Below are 14659 nucleotides of genomic sequence, written 5' to 3' on the forward strand. Positions count from 1 at the left end.
CAAATCCCCAGGGCCAGATGGCATCTATCCTAGACTCCTCAGGGAGGCAAGAGATGAAATTGCTGGGCCTCTAACAGAAATCTTCGTCTCTTCACTGGACACGGGTGAGGTCCCAGAGGATTGGAGGATAGCAAATGTGGTCCCGTTATTTAAGAAGGGTAGTATGGATAACCTGGGTAATTATAGGCCGGTAAGGAAATTGTTGGAGAAGATTCTTAGAGATAGGATATATGCGCATTTAGAACTGAATAATCTCATTAGCGGTAGACAGCATGGTTTTGTACGAGGGAGGTCATGCCTCACAAATTTGGTTGAGTTTTTTGAGGTGGTGACAAAAACGATTGACGAGGGAAGGGCCGTGGATGTCGTCTATATGGATTTTAGTAAAACATTTGACAAGGTCCCTCATGGCAGGCTGGTGCAAAAGGTTAAATCTCACGGGATAAAAGGTGAGCTAGCTAGATGGGTGGAGAACTGGCTTAGCCATAGAAGACAGAGGGTAACAGTGGAGGGGTCTTTTTCCGGTTGGAGGTCTGTGACTAGTGGTGTTCCGCAGGGCTCTGTACGTGGACCTCTGCTGTTTGTGATATATATAAATGATTTGGAGGAAGATGTAGCTGGTGTGATCAGTAAGTTTGCGGATGACACAAAGATTGCTGGAGTTGCGGATAGTGATGAACATTGTCAGAGAATATAGGATATAGATAGGCTGGAACATTGGGCGGAGAAATGGCAGATGGAATTTAATCCAGATAAATGCGAAGTGATGCATTTCGGTAGATCTAATATAAGGGGGAACTATACAATAAATGGCAGAACCATCAGGAGTATAGAGACACAGGGACCTGGGTGTACAAGTCCACAGATCCTTAAAGGTGGCAGCACAGGTGGAGAGGGTGGTGAAGAAGGCATATGGCATGCTTGCCTTTATTGGACGGGGCATAGAATATAAAAGTTGGCACATAATGTTGCAGCTGTATAGAACGTTGGTTAGGCCACATTTGGAATACTGCGTCCAGTTCTGGTCGCCACACTACCAGATGACGTAGAGGCTTTGGAGAGAGTACAGAGAAGGTTTATCAGGATGTTGCCTGGTATGGAGGGTCTTAGCTATGAGGAGAGATTGGGTAAACTGGGGTTGTTCTCCCTGGAAAGACGGAGGATGAGGGGCGACCTAATAGAGGTGTATAAAATTATGAAGGGCATAGATAGGGTGAACAGTGGGAAGCTTTTTCCCAGGTCGGAGGTGACGAACACAAGGGGTCACGGGTTCAAGGTGAGGGGGGGCAAGGTTCAACACAGATGTCAGGGGGACGTATTTTACACAGAGGGTGGTGGGGGCCTGGAATGCACTGCCAAGCAAGGTGATTGAGGTGGACACACGAGGATCGTTTTAAAACTTATCTAGATAGCCACATGAACAGACTGGGAATAGAGGGATACAAACGAATGGTCTAGTTGGGCACATGAGTGGCGCAGGCTTGGAGGGCCAAAGGGCCTGTTCCTGTGCTGTATTGTTCTTTGTTCCTTCACTGGATCAAAATCTTGGAATTCTTTTAACAGCACAGTGGATGTACTTAACTCCAGATGGTAGCAATAATTCTAATAGGTGCTCACCCCACCTTCTCACGAACAATTACCAATTATAAATGCTGGCCTGTGATGTTTCCATCCCATGAAATAAAATAGTTACAAAATAATTCCATTAAAGACTGGCAACAGGCAGGTTTTGGTGCTGCTGAAAGCTCCGGGTGTGCAATAGTGCAAGGTTAAAATCTTTTTTCTCAGCTTTGGATATAATATGAAACTGAACAATTGACACCTCCCAGAATCACAAGCAGTCGTAGCCCTCGGAGGGTTCACAGCTTACTCCTTTCTTATCATTCTTTTGGATCTTTCTACTCAAGAATGGCTTTAGTTGCCCTGAGATGGAGTCGCCTCTTTAATTCATTGCATTGACCCAATACCCAGATCAGTTATATAGAAAGGGTGCAGAGTGACCTCCTCTACTGTTCCATTACATGTGCTTTAACCCCAATCATTAGAGACCTTTCACTAGAGATATTCAGCCAATGGCAGACACTATTATCTCTTATTGTAACCCATCCACAATTTGGAGATCCAGTAAGGTTGACCCATGAAGATGCCACTAGTTTCAGTGCCATGCAAGGATATTGTCCAGTTTGTTCCAGTTAAGGTTTCAGTAATATTCAGTAGAGCTTCTGCCACCAATAGTCTGTCTTCTGATGCTACATGGTCACTTGGGTGAATAGTAAAATTGAAGGTGACTTGTGGTTTCAAGTAATTAACTTATTGTGTGTGTGTTTAATAAGGATCTGACAAACCTGCAATACATGTCTACTCTTGTCTTCTCCCAGCTCCAACTGTAGTACCTCCCCCTCCCAGGAAATGTGCCCTTGCTCCTGATTGGCTCTGCTTCCCACACTGCCTTTTAATTTAATACATCTGATTAATCTGGAATTGAAAACTATCCTCAGTTATGGTGACCATGAAATCTTTCATTGTCGTAAAACCCAAACTTGTCTGGTTTGCTGATGTCCTTTGGGGAAACAACGCTGCTAAACTTAACCTGGTCTGATCTGAGACTCCAGATCCACAGCAGTTCTATTTTCTATTACAGAAAATTTGAAAAGGAACAAAACCAGATAGACGACCCAGTTTCAACCTTTGCAGCACTGTCTTAACGTCCTTGCTAACATTAGGAGGCTTGTTCCAAAATTAGGAACTATCCAACAGACAAATGAAACAAGTCTTGATAGTTATGCAACACAGGAAAAAGTGCATGCCAACAGTGGGAGCACCATGCAATAGAGCTAAGCAATCCTACAACCAACAGATCAGATTGAAGCTCAATAGTGCTGCCACATTCAGTTGTGAATGGTGGGAGAGATATCCCCATCCTAAATGATGGGGGAGTCCAGCACATCAATGCAAAGTACTAAGTGGTTGATCCATTTCGGCCTCCTGAGCTCCCCAGCATCACAGAATCCAGTCTTCAACCAATTTAATTCACTTTGTCAGGGCCCATAGCCTTGATTTCACATAATGTGACAGTAGTACTGAAGGCTTGTACTCCAGAACTAACTGCATCCCTAGCTAAGATGTTCCTGCACAGATACAACACTGCATTCACTTGGCAATTTAGAAAATTGACCAGGTATGTATTGTCCCTGAAAAGCAGGGCATATCCAATCCGGCCAATTGCTATCCCACCTGTCTGTACTTGTCAGGAAACTGATGGAAGGTGTAGGTGTCATTAACAGTGTGATCGAGCAGCAGCTGTACAGCAATAACTTGCTCACTGATAAGTTTGGGTTCTGCCTGGACTACCTGGCTCCTGATCATCTTACAACCATGGTCCATTAAAGAGCTGACTTTCAGAGGTGAGTGACTGCTCTTTACATTGGGCAGCACTTGATAGTGTGGCATCAAGGAACCTTGACAAAATGGAGGTAAGTGGGAATCTGGGAAAAACTCTGCTGGTTGGAGTCGTACCTAGCACAGAGGAAAATGGCTGAAATTGTTGAAAGCCAATCATAGTTTCAGGATGTTGCTGCAGGAGTTACTTCAGGCTAGTGTCATGAGCCCAATCATCTTTAGCTGCTTCAGCACTGATCTTCCCTCGATCAGAAATGGGAAATTTGGAGATGATGGCAGTGTTCATACACAACTCCTTCTGCACTGAAGCAGTATGCAGCAAAACGCTGGACAGTGTCGGCTGTTAAGTGGCAAGTAACATTCATGCCTCAAGTACCGGGCAATGAGCATCTCCAACAAAGAGAATCTAACCATCCCCCATTTGACATTTAATGGCATTGCCAAAGCCTGACCAAGTTAGGAGTGTTGTAATACTGTCCATTTGCTTGAATCAGTGCAACTCAACAATACTTGAGCTTGATCCCATCCAGGGCAAAGCAGTGTGCTTGATTAGCACCCCTTCCACTACAGTGGCAGCAGCGTGTACCTTATTCAAGATGCACAGCAGCAAATGCAGAATCTTACAACCTCTGATCTCTACTTCGTCAGTGATGGCGGTGAGAAACTGCCTTACCTATTAACAATTACTTGTGTTCCAGGTTTGATTTTTGTGGTGGACAGTAATGACAGGGAGAGAGTGAATGAAGCTAAAGAAGAGTTGATGAGAATGCTAGCTGAAGATGAGCTACGAGATGCTGTGTTGTTACTTTTTGCAAACAAACAGGTAAGTGTTAGACTATGATAGGATAGTCGACATTGCGGTCTTGGCCTTTCGAACAGCATCCTCGTGTGACACCTGTCAGCCACTGTTGCATTGCTGCACAATCTTGTGATGGCATCCTGAGCTGCCTTGTAGATGTATCACTCCTTTCTGATTTGTCATCCTGGCTCGAACATGCCAGCTACATGGGAGTGCTTGGGTAGTTGGAATTTGGGTGTTTTGAACAGTGTGCTGTACTCCCATGTCATCATAGTATTAGTTTTGATCTGGTTGCTGCTTACATGGGCATTTCTCTTTCAATTTAAACCACCTGCATGCTTTTGTATGCCTACTTTTAACTGCTAAGTGCCACCTGTCAAACTCTGCTCTTTTCCCAAAGATGACGCTTCATCAGCAAGAGGTAGGCCTGGATTTGAATATGTTGATGTATTCAATTCTGCATTTTTTTCCCCCTCCAGGATCTGCCTAATGCAATGAATGCTGCAGAGATCACAGATAAACTGGGTCTGCATCAACTCCGTCAGAGGACCTGGTTCATCCAGGCAACCTGTGCGACCAGCGGTGACGGCCTGTATGAAGGACTGGACTGGCTGTCCAACCAACTCAAAAGCAACAAATAGCTCCACCTTTTTCCCTTCCTCCCTCCCCTCCTGCCCGTCCCTTCTTCCCTGCTTTATTATGTAGTGTGGCAAACTGCTACTTTGTGGTATTGGGTGCCAGGAACCTGCTTCATTACATCCAATCACTAGAACTCTAATATCACGCTGTATGGGTGAGAAGTACAGACTTGAAAGGAAATATGTGGTTTCTTATTTAAATGTGTATATATCGTCCCTCTTTTTGTAATGAGGCAGTTTCTTGCTACTCCTATGCAATATATACCCCCCCCCCATGGTTGTTCTTTATTTTCCCCTTCTTTTGAAAGTTTAAACTGACTTGTAAGTATTAAGTGTAGGAAAGGGATATACAGACATCTTAGAAATGGGAGATGCTTATGTATGCTCCCAACAGTACAAAGCACTGCAAAGTATGTTAACAGATTTGGCTTGCTAGCTCTGGAACAAGGCTGTTCCATGGTGTGGGGTATGGCTTTTTGTTGGAGGGAGGGAAGCTTGCATGTGACTTATGATTTTTTTCAACTTGTTTTCCTAAATCTGTGATTTCAGGAGTGAAGGACTGCTTGTGATTTTATTTTAAAATTTTAACATACACTTTGAAGTGATTTCTAGGTTCAGATTCTCTTGCACTATTCTGTGAGTCAGTCTCATAGGTTGCTCAAGTATCCCTTTCCTAGACCTATACAGGCTGCATTTGAAATTCAACAGAATAAAATATATTCTAACCCACATTTTTTCTGCCTTCTGAATAATTGAAGTCCAACTCTTAAGGCTTCTTCTGAGCCGATAATGATGATTAGTTATATTTTACAGTGAAGTGCTGGAGTTAGTTATGAACAAGAAGCCACTTTCACAATATCATTGTGTTGGGGAAGAGCGAGAGAGAAAGGGAAGAGAACAAGTCTTGAACTGTTAAGTGAAGCACAAAGATGAGTAGCCAAGAATGCCTAATTTATATCATCTGTTTGAATTTGGAGTCTTGTGCTGACTCTTCCTCTTGCTTATGGCTTGCCCCATACTTGACAGTAAGCTGACCGCAGCATGCAGGCACTGTTGGGTCAGATGAAAAATGGATCTTTTGGCTTTCATTAGCTTGTCCTTTGGCTAGTGTATAGTAGGTAGCAATGTCCAGTGAATGCACCTAAAACACCTCCCCTTGACGTTTTTTGTTTTCCAGTGTGTTGATACTGCATCTGAGTCATTCCATTTTTGGTGTTGTGCAAGACATATTTCCATCAATTCCTATTTCCTCCCTGTTCCCCATGCCATCCTGAATGTTTGGAACCCAAAGCAAGACCCCATCCACCTGCTACATGAATACTGCAAGGACCTGGTTTGCCAGCAGAAAAGCTTTTTTTTCTTTACCTTAGTTAAGGCTGAGAAATATATGGACAGTAAATACCTGGGTCTGATCAGGATGAGTTAGTGGTGAAATTAATCCGTTCATTACACACACTACAAATCAAATGTTTTGTATACTTGTTTCAATTTTCATTTTGACAAGCACTGTAATTAAAGCTGTTAGAATAAAAATCTCTTAAGATTCCTGAATTTTGGTTCCTGCCCTTGACTGGCTTTTTTTTAAATAAATAAATTTCAGTTAAATGCTACTAAACTAGTAAAGGTATGATATTGAAAATCTTAATTTCTTGCACTTTACATTAAGTGAAAGCTCAAGTGGGCTCAGCTGTCTGGTATAAGGTGATAAATTAGCATTCTAATAGATACTGGGATTAGGATTACCTCAACTTTGAGATCAGTTATCCAATAATCAAGGGGCAGGGAAAGGAAAGAGAAAATGACTCCGTAGAAATGGTGAACAGCATTTTTGTTTAATGTAAACACAGTAAAACAAAGTTTAAAAATATTTACATCTTTCCATTATAGATACTGCAGCTATAGAGGTGGACACCTTGAACACTGAGCAGTACTGACTAGTCCAGATTTGTGCTGCTGAGAATTAAGACAATTCTAGTGACATTGCATAAAAACATAACTAGATCTGGGATGTTAATTTTTCAAAAGGCTCCAGTACCAGGTGGCAATACACATGAGCTGCCACGTATTATTGAGCATGGTTTGCTGAATGTTTCCCTGTATTACTGTGACCCCTGGCCATGATGAACTGAGGTTCCACTACCTACAGAAGAATCTGTATCATGTCGTTGTCTACTGTGCCTCTTCTGTTCAAATGATGAATGATACTTTCTGGAAGATCACAGGAGGAGAGATGTTAGAGCAGTACTTTGAAAATTATTTTCCTCTTTAAATGTTACAAACTTTCCATCTTGCACTCATCAGGACAAATACAGCAGTGACAAGGATGGTCTTTGATAGAGGTATTGCCATGGAGAAAGCTACAGGGAAATAAAACTCCCCAAAGTAGAAGGCTTGTAATATTTCTTCTGTTTGCAGAAGGTGGATTCCTGTGTATGAGTGTACACTACCAGGAAATGAGCCATGTGCTGGCAACCAGCCAATGTTGGGACATAGCTGGATTACACCTGCACTGGAATTCATGCACAATGTCGCTCAATTGTGTGGCAGGCAGAATGTTTTTTTGAACTTTGAACAGATTAAGCAAGCTATTTCACACTGCAGTGGCTAACATGCTGTTCCACCAATGATTCAATTGAGCAATCTGATAAAGCAGCATAGTAATTTTATTCTCCTATTAAAGTTCATGAAAATAAATTTTTAAAGCTCTTTGTAAATGCCATTTTAAACATGTTGGTTTCAGTTAAGCTCTCCATATTGTTCCATGACAACCCCAACAATTTTCCCTTCACTTTTTGGACTCACTATTTGCCTTTTGCTGTATAGTGACATGCAATGGGGTCCAGGGTCAATCTACCATAGCCTCTGGGCAATCTCTCCAGTGTCACCACTGCTCAGAGGGGTAAAACTCATGACCCCAAACCCCATTGGAGCTGGATACAGTAAGGTTAGATAGAGTAAAGCTCATTCTACACTATTCAAACAACATGCCTCAGGTGTGAGCTCCACTGATGTGACATATCAATTTAATACTTACTGAGGAATATTTTTAAATGGTCAGAACCTGTATCTTAAAAGAATTAGGGGCAGGAATATGCCATCTAGCCCTTCAAGCCTGCTCTGTCATTCAACAAGACCACGGCTGATATTTTCAGACTCAGTTCCACTTACCCACCTGCTCACCATAACCCTTAATACCTTTACTGGAATGATGAAATCTATCTGCCTTAAAAACATTCACTGAGGTAACTTCAACTGCTTCACTGGGCAGGGAATTCCACAACCCTTTGGGTGAAGAAGTTCCTCCTCAACTTGGTCCTAAATCTGCTCCCCTTATTTTGAGGCTACAACTCCAGAATCAACACAATGAATCTCCTCTGCATCCCCTCCAGTACCAGGACATCCTTTCTCAAGTAAGGAGACCAAAACTGTACACGATACTCCAGGTGACATAACCTCTGTTTTTAAATTCCATCCAGCAATGAAGGACAAAATTCCATTTTCCTTCTAAATTACCTGTAAACCAACTTTTTGTGATTTCGTGCACAAGGACACCCAGGTCCCTCTGCACAACAACATGCTGCAATTATTTAAATGATAAAAGTCCATTTTGCTGTTGTTGCCAAAATGGATGAGCTCACATTTACTAATATTGTACTCCATCTGCCAGATCCTTGCCCACTCAAACTATCTATATCCCTTTGCAAATTTTCAGTGTCCTCTGCGCACTTTGCTCTACCACTTAGTGTCATCTGCAAACTTTGACACACTACACTTGGTTCCCAACTCCAAATCATCTATGTAAATTGTAAACAATTGCACTCCCAACACTGATCCCTGAGGCACACTACTAGTCACTGATCGCCAACCAGAAAAACACAAAGGGCCTGTTTCCATGATGTAAACCTTTATGACCCATTTATCCCCACTCTTTGCTCTCTGTTGACCAATCCTCTATCCATGCTAATACATTACTCACAATGCTGTGCACCTTTATCTTATGCAGCAGCCTTTTGTGCAGCACCTTGTTGAATGTCTTCTAGAAATCCAAATACACCACATTCCCCGTTGTTCACCGTGCTCATAATGTCCTCAAAAAATTCCTGTAAATTATCCAGATGTCTCTCTATTTTTTCCTTGATAAATTCGAGCATTTTCCCCACTACAAGAGTTAAGCTAACCGGCGTATACTTATCCACCTTTTGTCTACTTCCTTTTTTAGACAGTGGCATCACATTTGCTGTTTTCCAATCTGCTGGAACCACCCCAGAGTCCAGCGAATTTTGATAAATTACGAGCGCATTTGCTATTCCCCCTGCCATCTCTTACTACCATGGGGTGCATTCCATCATAATGCAGACTAATCGATGAGGTTACACTCCTACGGCTGGGTTAGAATGTTGGGGAACTGATAGCTGGTTCCAACGATAACACTGCAAAAACAGTACGGGTAAGTTTATCTGGTTCTAGTGCAAACAGCCAAAGGTTTATGGAATTTCAGGTGCAAATCAAGTTTTAAAGTTTACTTATTAGCGTCACAAGTAAGGCTTACGTTAACACTGCAATGATGTTACTGTGAAAAGTCCCCTAGTCACCACACTCCGGCGCCTGTTCGGGTACACGGAGGGAGAATCTAGCATAGCCAATGCACCTAACCAGCACGTCTTTCAGATCGTGGGAGGAAACCAGAACACCCGGAGGAATCCCACGCAGACACGGGGAAAACGTGCAAACTCCACAGAGTGACCCAAGCCAGGAATCGAACCCAGCTGTGAGGCAGCAGTGCTAATCACTGTGCCATCGTGCAAGTCTGGCACAAAATACATTTCCGTGACTTAATTTGGTTTAAATAAACCTTGCCTTCTAAAATGGTCTCAGATTGATCATCCTAATGAGTTCTTGGTAAATTGCGCCTATTTGTGTGTGCCTTTACGAAGCTTCTTAAAACTAAGATTTGTTTGTGGGTGTAAACAAGCACATTCTAAAGATTAGATCATTTTGTTTGCTAAATATTTAGTTCGTGAAAAACTGCTTCAACTATATAGCTGGCATTTTTGAAGTAATTTTCGGTTATTTAAAAGAGGTCACTCATTTATTAAGCATACTTATTTTGGCATTAAACACATTACAGCTGCATTAATAAAACTGCACCAGTGTTTCACCCTTAAACACAACATGTGAAAGAATTATGTTCTAATGTGTTGGATCACAGGTATGTTTGATTGTGATTATGTAAAACACATTTGAACAGAAACTTAAAGTCACAAAAATCCATTCAGAAAACCAACACAATTAGCACTCATGTTGGCAACTGCCCAAAACAGTATTTATTTTCTAATCAGAGGGCAATGGTTAAAAGCTTTGTTGACAGAGCCATCACATGGCGGAAGGTGAAATTGTTTGCAGGCAAAGGTTGTTGCAACTTTTTTTGAAGCATAATTTCCAGTGAATGTTTAGTTTAAAGAAATTTCTGCCACGTCCAAACCAATCCTGTTCACTTCCACTTATGAAAAGGTGCAGTCTCTCCATCCTTCCATCCCTTTTCTTCCTCGCACACTATTTACCTGTCTCGATGGGTTGACGCAGATGGTGACGATTTTGCACGATTCTTATGCTTGTGCTTTTTTTCCTTCTTTTTCTTCTTTTCCTTTTTGCTCTTTTTCTCTTTTTTGTGTCGCTTCTGGCCTTCAAACCTAGAATGTGGGACCAACAGCCTATACTGAGTAACTGAAGCATACACAAGCTTCCATGTTGACCCCATTTGTCCATGTGGCACTTAGTCAGACACCAATGTGGGGCCTGCAGCCACTAATTTTGTATTTTGCATTTTATTTCTACTTTGCTCGATTTTAAGCCTATAGTGAACATTTAAAATCATTTAATATTAAATCTTACTTGGCAGACATTGATCTTAGCCCAGTTATGATTGTCCTTTGATTAATTATTCAATAATAATCAGTAGTTACTTGTTTTCCCACACCTTGCTTTTTTGTACTAGCCCTGCACAACTAGTATTTAGACTACATATTCCATTTTTCAAGTTAGAACACTAAAATAAGTTGTCTTCAGTTTAACAGAAGTCATTTTTTGAAAACTGCATTCAGAGATCCTTGGATTACAGGACAATAAGAAACCTTATATGGGGTAGTTACCTGAAGATTCAGAAGATGGAAGTTTGACTGATGGACATACGACCTGATTGATGGTAGATGAGAAGACACAATCAAGGTCTGCATAGACCTTTGGAGCGGAATTTTACAAGATTTTTTTCTGAGTGTCGGGCGGGCGTGAAATTGGGAGAGTTCCAGATCTGTTTTTTGGGCACGTTTTCAGGTCCAATCTTATGCAGTCTGTCGAAAATTTTGGTCGAGTCCATTTCTCGCTACAGAAGGCGGTGAGCGGGGCTTAACGCACCCGAAAGCCTGCAGCTCCGATTGGAGCCTCAAATTGCGCATGCACAGAAAAATAATAAAATAAAGCATCAAAATAAAGTGTCCAGTATGAGTGTGAAACCAATGTGTTGTTCCCAGTGTAGGATGTGGGAGGTCCTGGAGGCATCTGGCCTCCCGGACATCCACATCTGTGAGGGGTGTGTCGAGCTGCGGTTCCTGAGAGACCGTGTTAGGGAGCTGGAACTACAACTCGAGGATCTTAGGCTGATGAGGGAGAATGAGGAGGTGATAGACAAGAGCTATCATCAGGTGGTCACACCAGGGCCACGGGAAGAGGCCAAGTGGGTGACGGCCAGGAAGGGTAAGGCTAGGGTGGTTGAGAGCACCCCGGTGGATTTGCCCCTGCACAACAAGTACTCCTGCTTGAGTACTGCTGGGGGGGACAGCCCGCCTGGGGGAAGCAGCAGTGGCCGTGTCTCCGCAGTGGAGTCCAGCCCTGTAACTCAGAGGGCTAAGGAAAAGAGGAGGAAGGCGGTATTAATCGGGGACTCGATGGTGAAGGGGACAGACAGGCGTTTCTGCGGAGGTAGGCGGGATTCTCGCATGGTGGTCTGCCTCCCTGGGGCCGGGATCCAGGATGTCGCTAGTCGCGTCCCAGAAATCCTGAGGTGGGAGGGAGAGGAGCCTGAGGTAGCGGTACATATTGGTACCGCTGATGTGGGTAGGAAGGGAGAAGGGGTCATGAAAAGGGAGTACAGGGAATTAGGGAGACAGCTGAGAAAGAGGAAAGCAAAGGTAGTAATCTCAGGATTACTGCCTGTGCCACGGGAAGGTGAGGGCAGGAATGGAGTGAGGTGGAGGATGAATGTGTGGCTGAGGGACTGGTGCAGGGGGCAGGGATTCAGGTTCCTGGACCATTGGGACCTCTTTAGGGGCAGGGGTGATCTGTATACAAAAAACGGGTGGAACTTGAATGACACGGGGACCAATATCCTGGCCGGTAGGTTGGCTAAGGCTACTGGGGAGAATTTAAACTAGATAGGTTGGGGGGAGGGGAGCTAGAAGAGTTGACTAGGATCAAGGAACTAATTGATGGGGGGGAGGATGCAGGGGTAAGGGGAATTACAAAATTAATGGTAGAGGAGAGGGTGCAAGTGAATGAAGGCGGTAATTTAGATAAGGGAGTAGAGGGAGACGGTGTTCGCGACTCATCAAAGCGGGTTCAGATAAAAGCTGGAATAAGGACACTTTGCCTGAATGCACGAAGCATTCGGAACAAGGTGAATGAGTTGATGGTGCAAATCAGCACAAGTGGGTACGATCTAGTGGCCATTACAGAAACGTGGCTGAAAGGTGACCAGGACTGGGAGATGAATATCCAGGGGTATCAGGCGTTTAGGAAGAATAGACAGGAAGGAAAAGGTGGTGGGGTCGCGCTATTAATAAGAGATAATATCAGGGTAGTACTGAGGGATGACATAGGCTCTGAGGAACAAAACGTGGAATCATGGGTAGAGATGAGGAATAGTAGAGGGAGAAAGACACTAGTAGGTGTGGTATATAGGCCCCCAAATAATAATGTTGAGGTAGGGAGGGCTGTAAACAAGCAGATAAGGGATGCGTGTAAAAACGGAACGGCAATAATCATGGGGGACTTCAACATGCACATTGATTGGCAGACTCAAGTCGGTAAGGGTGGAATGGAGGAAGAGTTCTTAGAATGCTGTTGGGATAGTTTCCTTGAACAGCATGTTACGGAACCGACGAGGGAACGAGCTATTTTGGATCTGGTATTGTGTAACGAGGTAGGTAGAATTAAGGATCTTATTGTGAAGGACCCTCTTGGGTCTAGTGACCACAATATGGTCGAATTCCTGATTCAGATGGAAGAGGAGAAAGTTTGGTCTCAAACCAGTGTCCTCTGTTTGAACAGAGGGAAATATGATAGGATGAGGGATGAATTGGCTAAGGTAGACTGGGAGAGCAGGCTGGCAGGTAGGATAGCTGAGGAACAGTGGAGGATTTTTAAGGAGATCCTTTTCAGTTCTCAGCAAAAGTATATTCCAGCAAAAAACAAGGATTGTAAGAAAAGGGAGAACCAGCCGTGGATAACGAAGGAAATAAAGGAGAGTATTAAAATAAAAACAGCTGCGTACAGAGTGGCCAAAAATAGTGGAGAAACAAGTGATTGGGAAAAATTTAAGAAACAACAAAGAGAGACTAAGAAAGCGATATAGAAAGGAAGGATAGACTATGAAGCTAGGCTAGCAATTAATATAAAAAATGATAGTAAAAGTTTTTATAAATATATAAAAAGGAATAGAGTGGCTAGAGTGAATGTTGGACCCTTGGAGGACGAGAGGGGGGAGTTAATAGTGGGAAATGAGGATATGGCTGAGTCTTTAAATACGTTTTTTGTGTCGGTCTTCACGGTGGAGGACACAAATAGTTTGCCAAATATTAACGATAGAGGGTTGGCAGCAGGAGAAATACTTAATACGATTAATGTTACCAGAGAGGCAGTGCTGGGTAGACTAATGGGACTGAAGGTGGACAAGTCCCCGGGTCCGGATGGAATGCATCCCAGGGTATTGAAAGAAATGTCAGAGGTAATAGTGGATGCGTTAGTGATTATTTATCAAAACTCGTTGCATTCTGGGGTAGTGCCGGTTGATTGGAAAACGGCTAATGTTACGCCGCTGTTTAAAAAAGGAAGGAGACAAAAGGCGGGTAACTATAGGCCGGTCAGTTTAACGTCTGTAGTAGGGAAAATGCTGGAATCCATTATTAAAGAGGAGATAGCAGGGCATCTGGATAGAAATGGTTCGATCAATCAGACGCAGCATGGATTCATGAGGGGAAAGTCGTGCTTGACGAACATGTTGGATTTTTATGAAGATGTGACGAGGGCGGTTGATGGAGGAGAACCGGTGGATGCGGTGTTTTTGGATTTCCAAAAGGCGTTTGATAAGGTGCCCCATAAAAGGCTGCTGAAGAAGATTAGGGCACACGGAGTTGGGGGTAGTGTGTTAAAGTGGATTGGGGACTGGCTATCCGACAGGAAGCAAAGAGTCGGAATAAATGGGTGTTTTTCCGGTTGGAGGAAGGTAACTAGTGGCGTGCCGCAGGGATCGGTACTCGGGCCGCAACTGTTTACCATTTATATAGATGATCTGGAGGAGGGGACGGAGTGTAGGGTAACGAAGTTTGCAGACGACACAAAGATAAGTGGAAAAGTGAATCGTGTGGAGGACGGAGAAGATCTGCAGAGAGATTTGGACAGGCTGAGTGAGTGGGCGAGGATATGGCAAATGGAGTATAACGTTGATAAATGCGAGGTTATACACTTTGGAGGAAATAATAACAAATGGGATTACTATCTCAATGGAAACAAATTAAAACATGCTACCGTGCAAAGGGACCTGGGGGTCCTT

General features: G+C 43.2%; 2 protein-coding genes across 6 annotated transcripts in view; one reads left to right on the top strand and one right to left on the bottom strand.

Annotated features, from left to right (window-relative positions):
• The window catches only part of arf1 (ADP-ribosylation factor 1), a 31805-nt gene extending 25418 nt beyond the window's left edge, over positions 1 to 6387 (top strand). For all 4 annotated transcript variants that reach the window (XM_078215876.1, XM_078215874.1, XM_078215875.1 and 1 more), the window contains 2 exons: positions 4098 to 4222; positions 4678 to 6387. In XM_078215876.1, the coding sequence (XP_078072002.1) occupies positions 4098 to 4222; positions 4678 to 4839 (287 nt within the window). In that variant the 3' untranslated portion in view covers positions 4840 to 6387. The remainder of the gene's footprint in view (positions 1 to 4097; positions 4223 to 4677) is intronic.
• A 260-nt stretch (positions 6388 to 6647) lies between these two features.
• Positions 6648 to 14659, bottom strand: part of c7h1orf35 (chromosome 7 C1orf35 homolog) — a 57924-nt gene continuing 49912 nt past the window's right edge. Inside the window, exons 7-8 of one of the 2 annotated variants that reach the window (XM_078215871.1) lie at positions 10398 to 10526; positions 6648 to 7044 (exon numbers count right to left, since the gene is read on the bottom strand). In XM_078215871.1, the coding sequence (XP_078071997.1) occupies positions 6936 to 7044; positions 10398 to 10526 (238 nt within the window). In that variant the 3' untranslated portion in view covers positions 6648 to 6935. The remainder of the gene's footprint in view (positions 7045 to 10397; positions 10527 to 14659) is intronic. The other variant, XM_078215872.1, reaches the window with a different exon arrangement.

The sequence above is a fragment of the Mustelus asterias genome, chromosome 7, assembly GCF_964213995.1.
Source record: "Mustelus asterias chromosome 7, sMusAst1.hap1.1, whole genome shotgun sequence".
Taxonomy (NCBI): domain Eukaryota; kingdom Metazoa; phylum Chordata; class Chondrichthyes; order Carcharhiniformes; family Triakidae; genus Mustelus; species Mustelus asterias.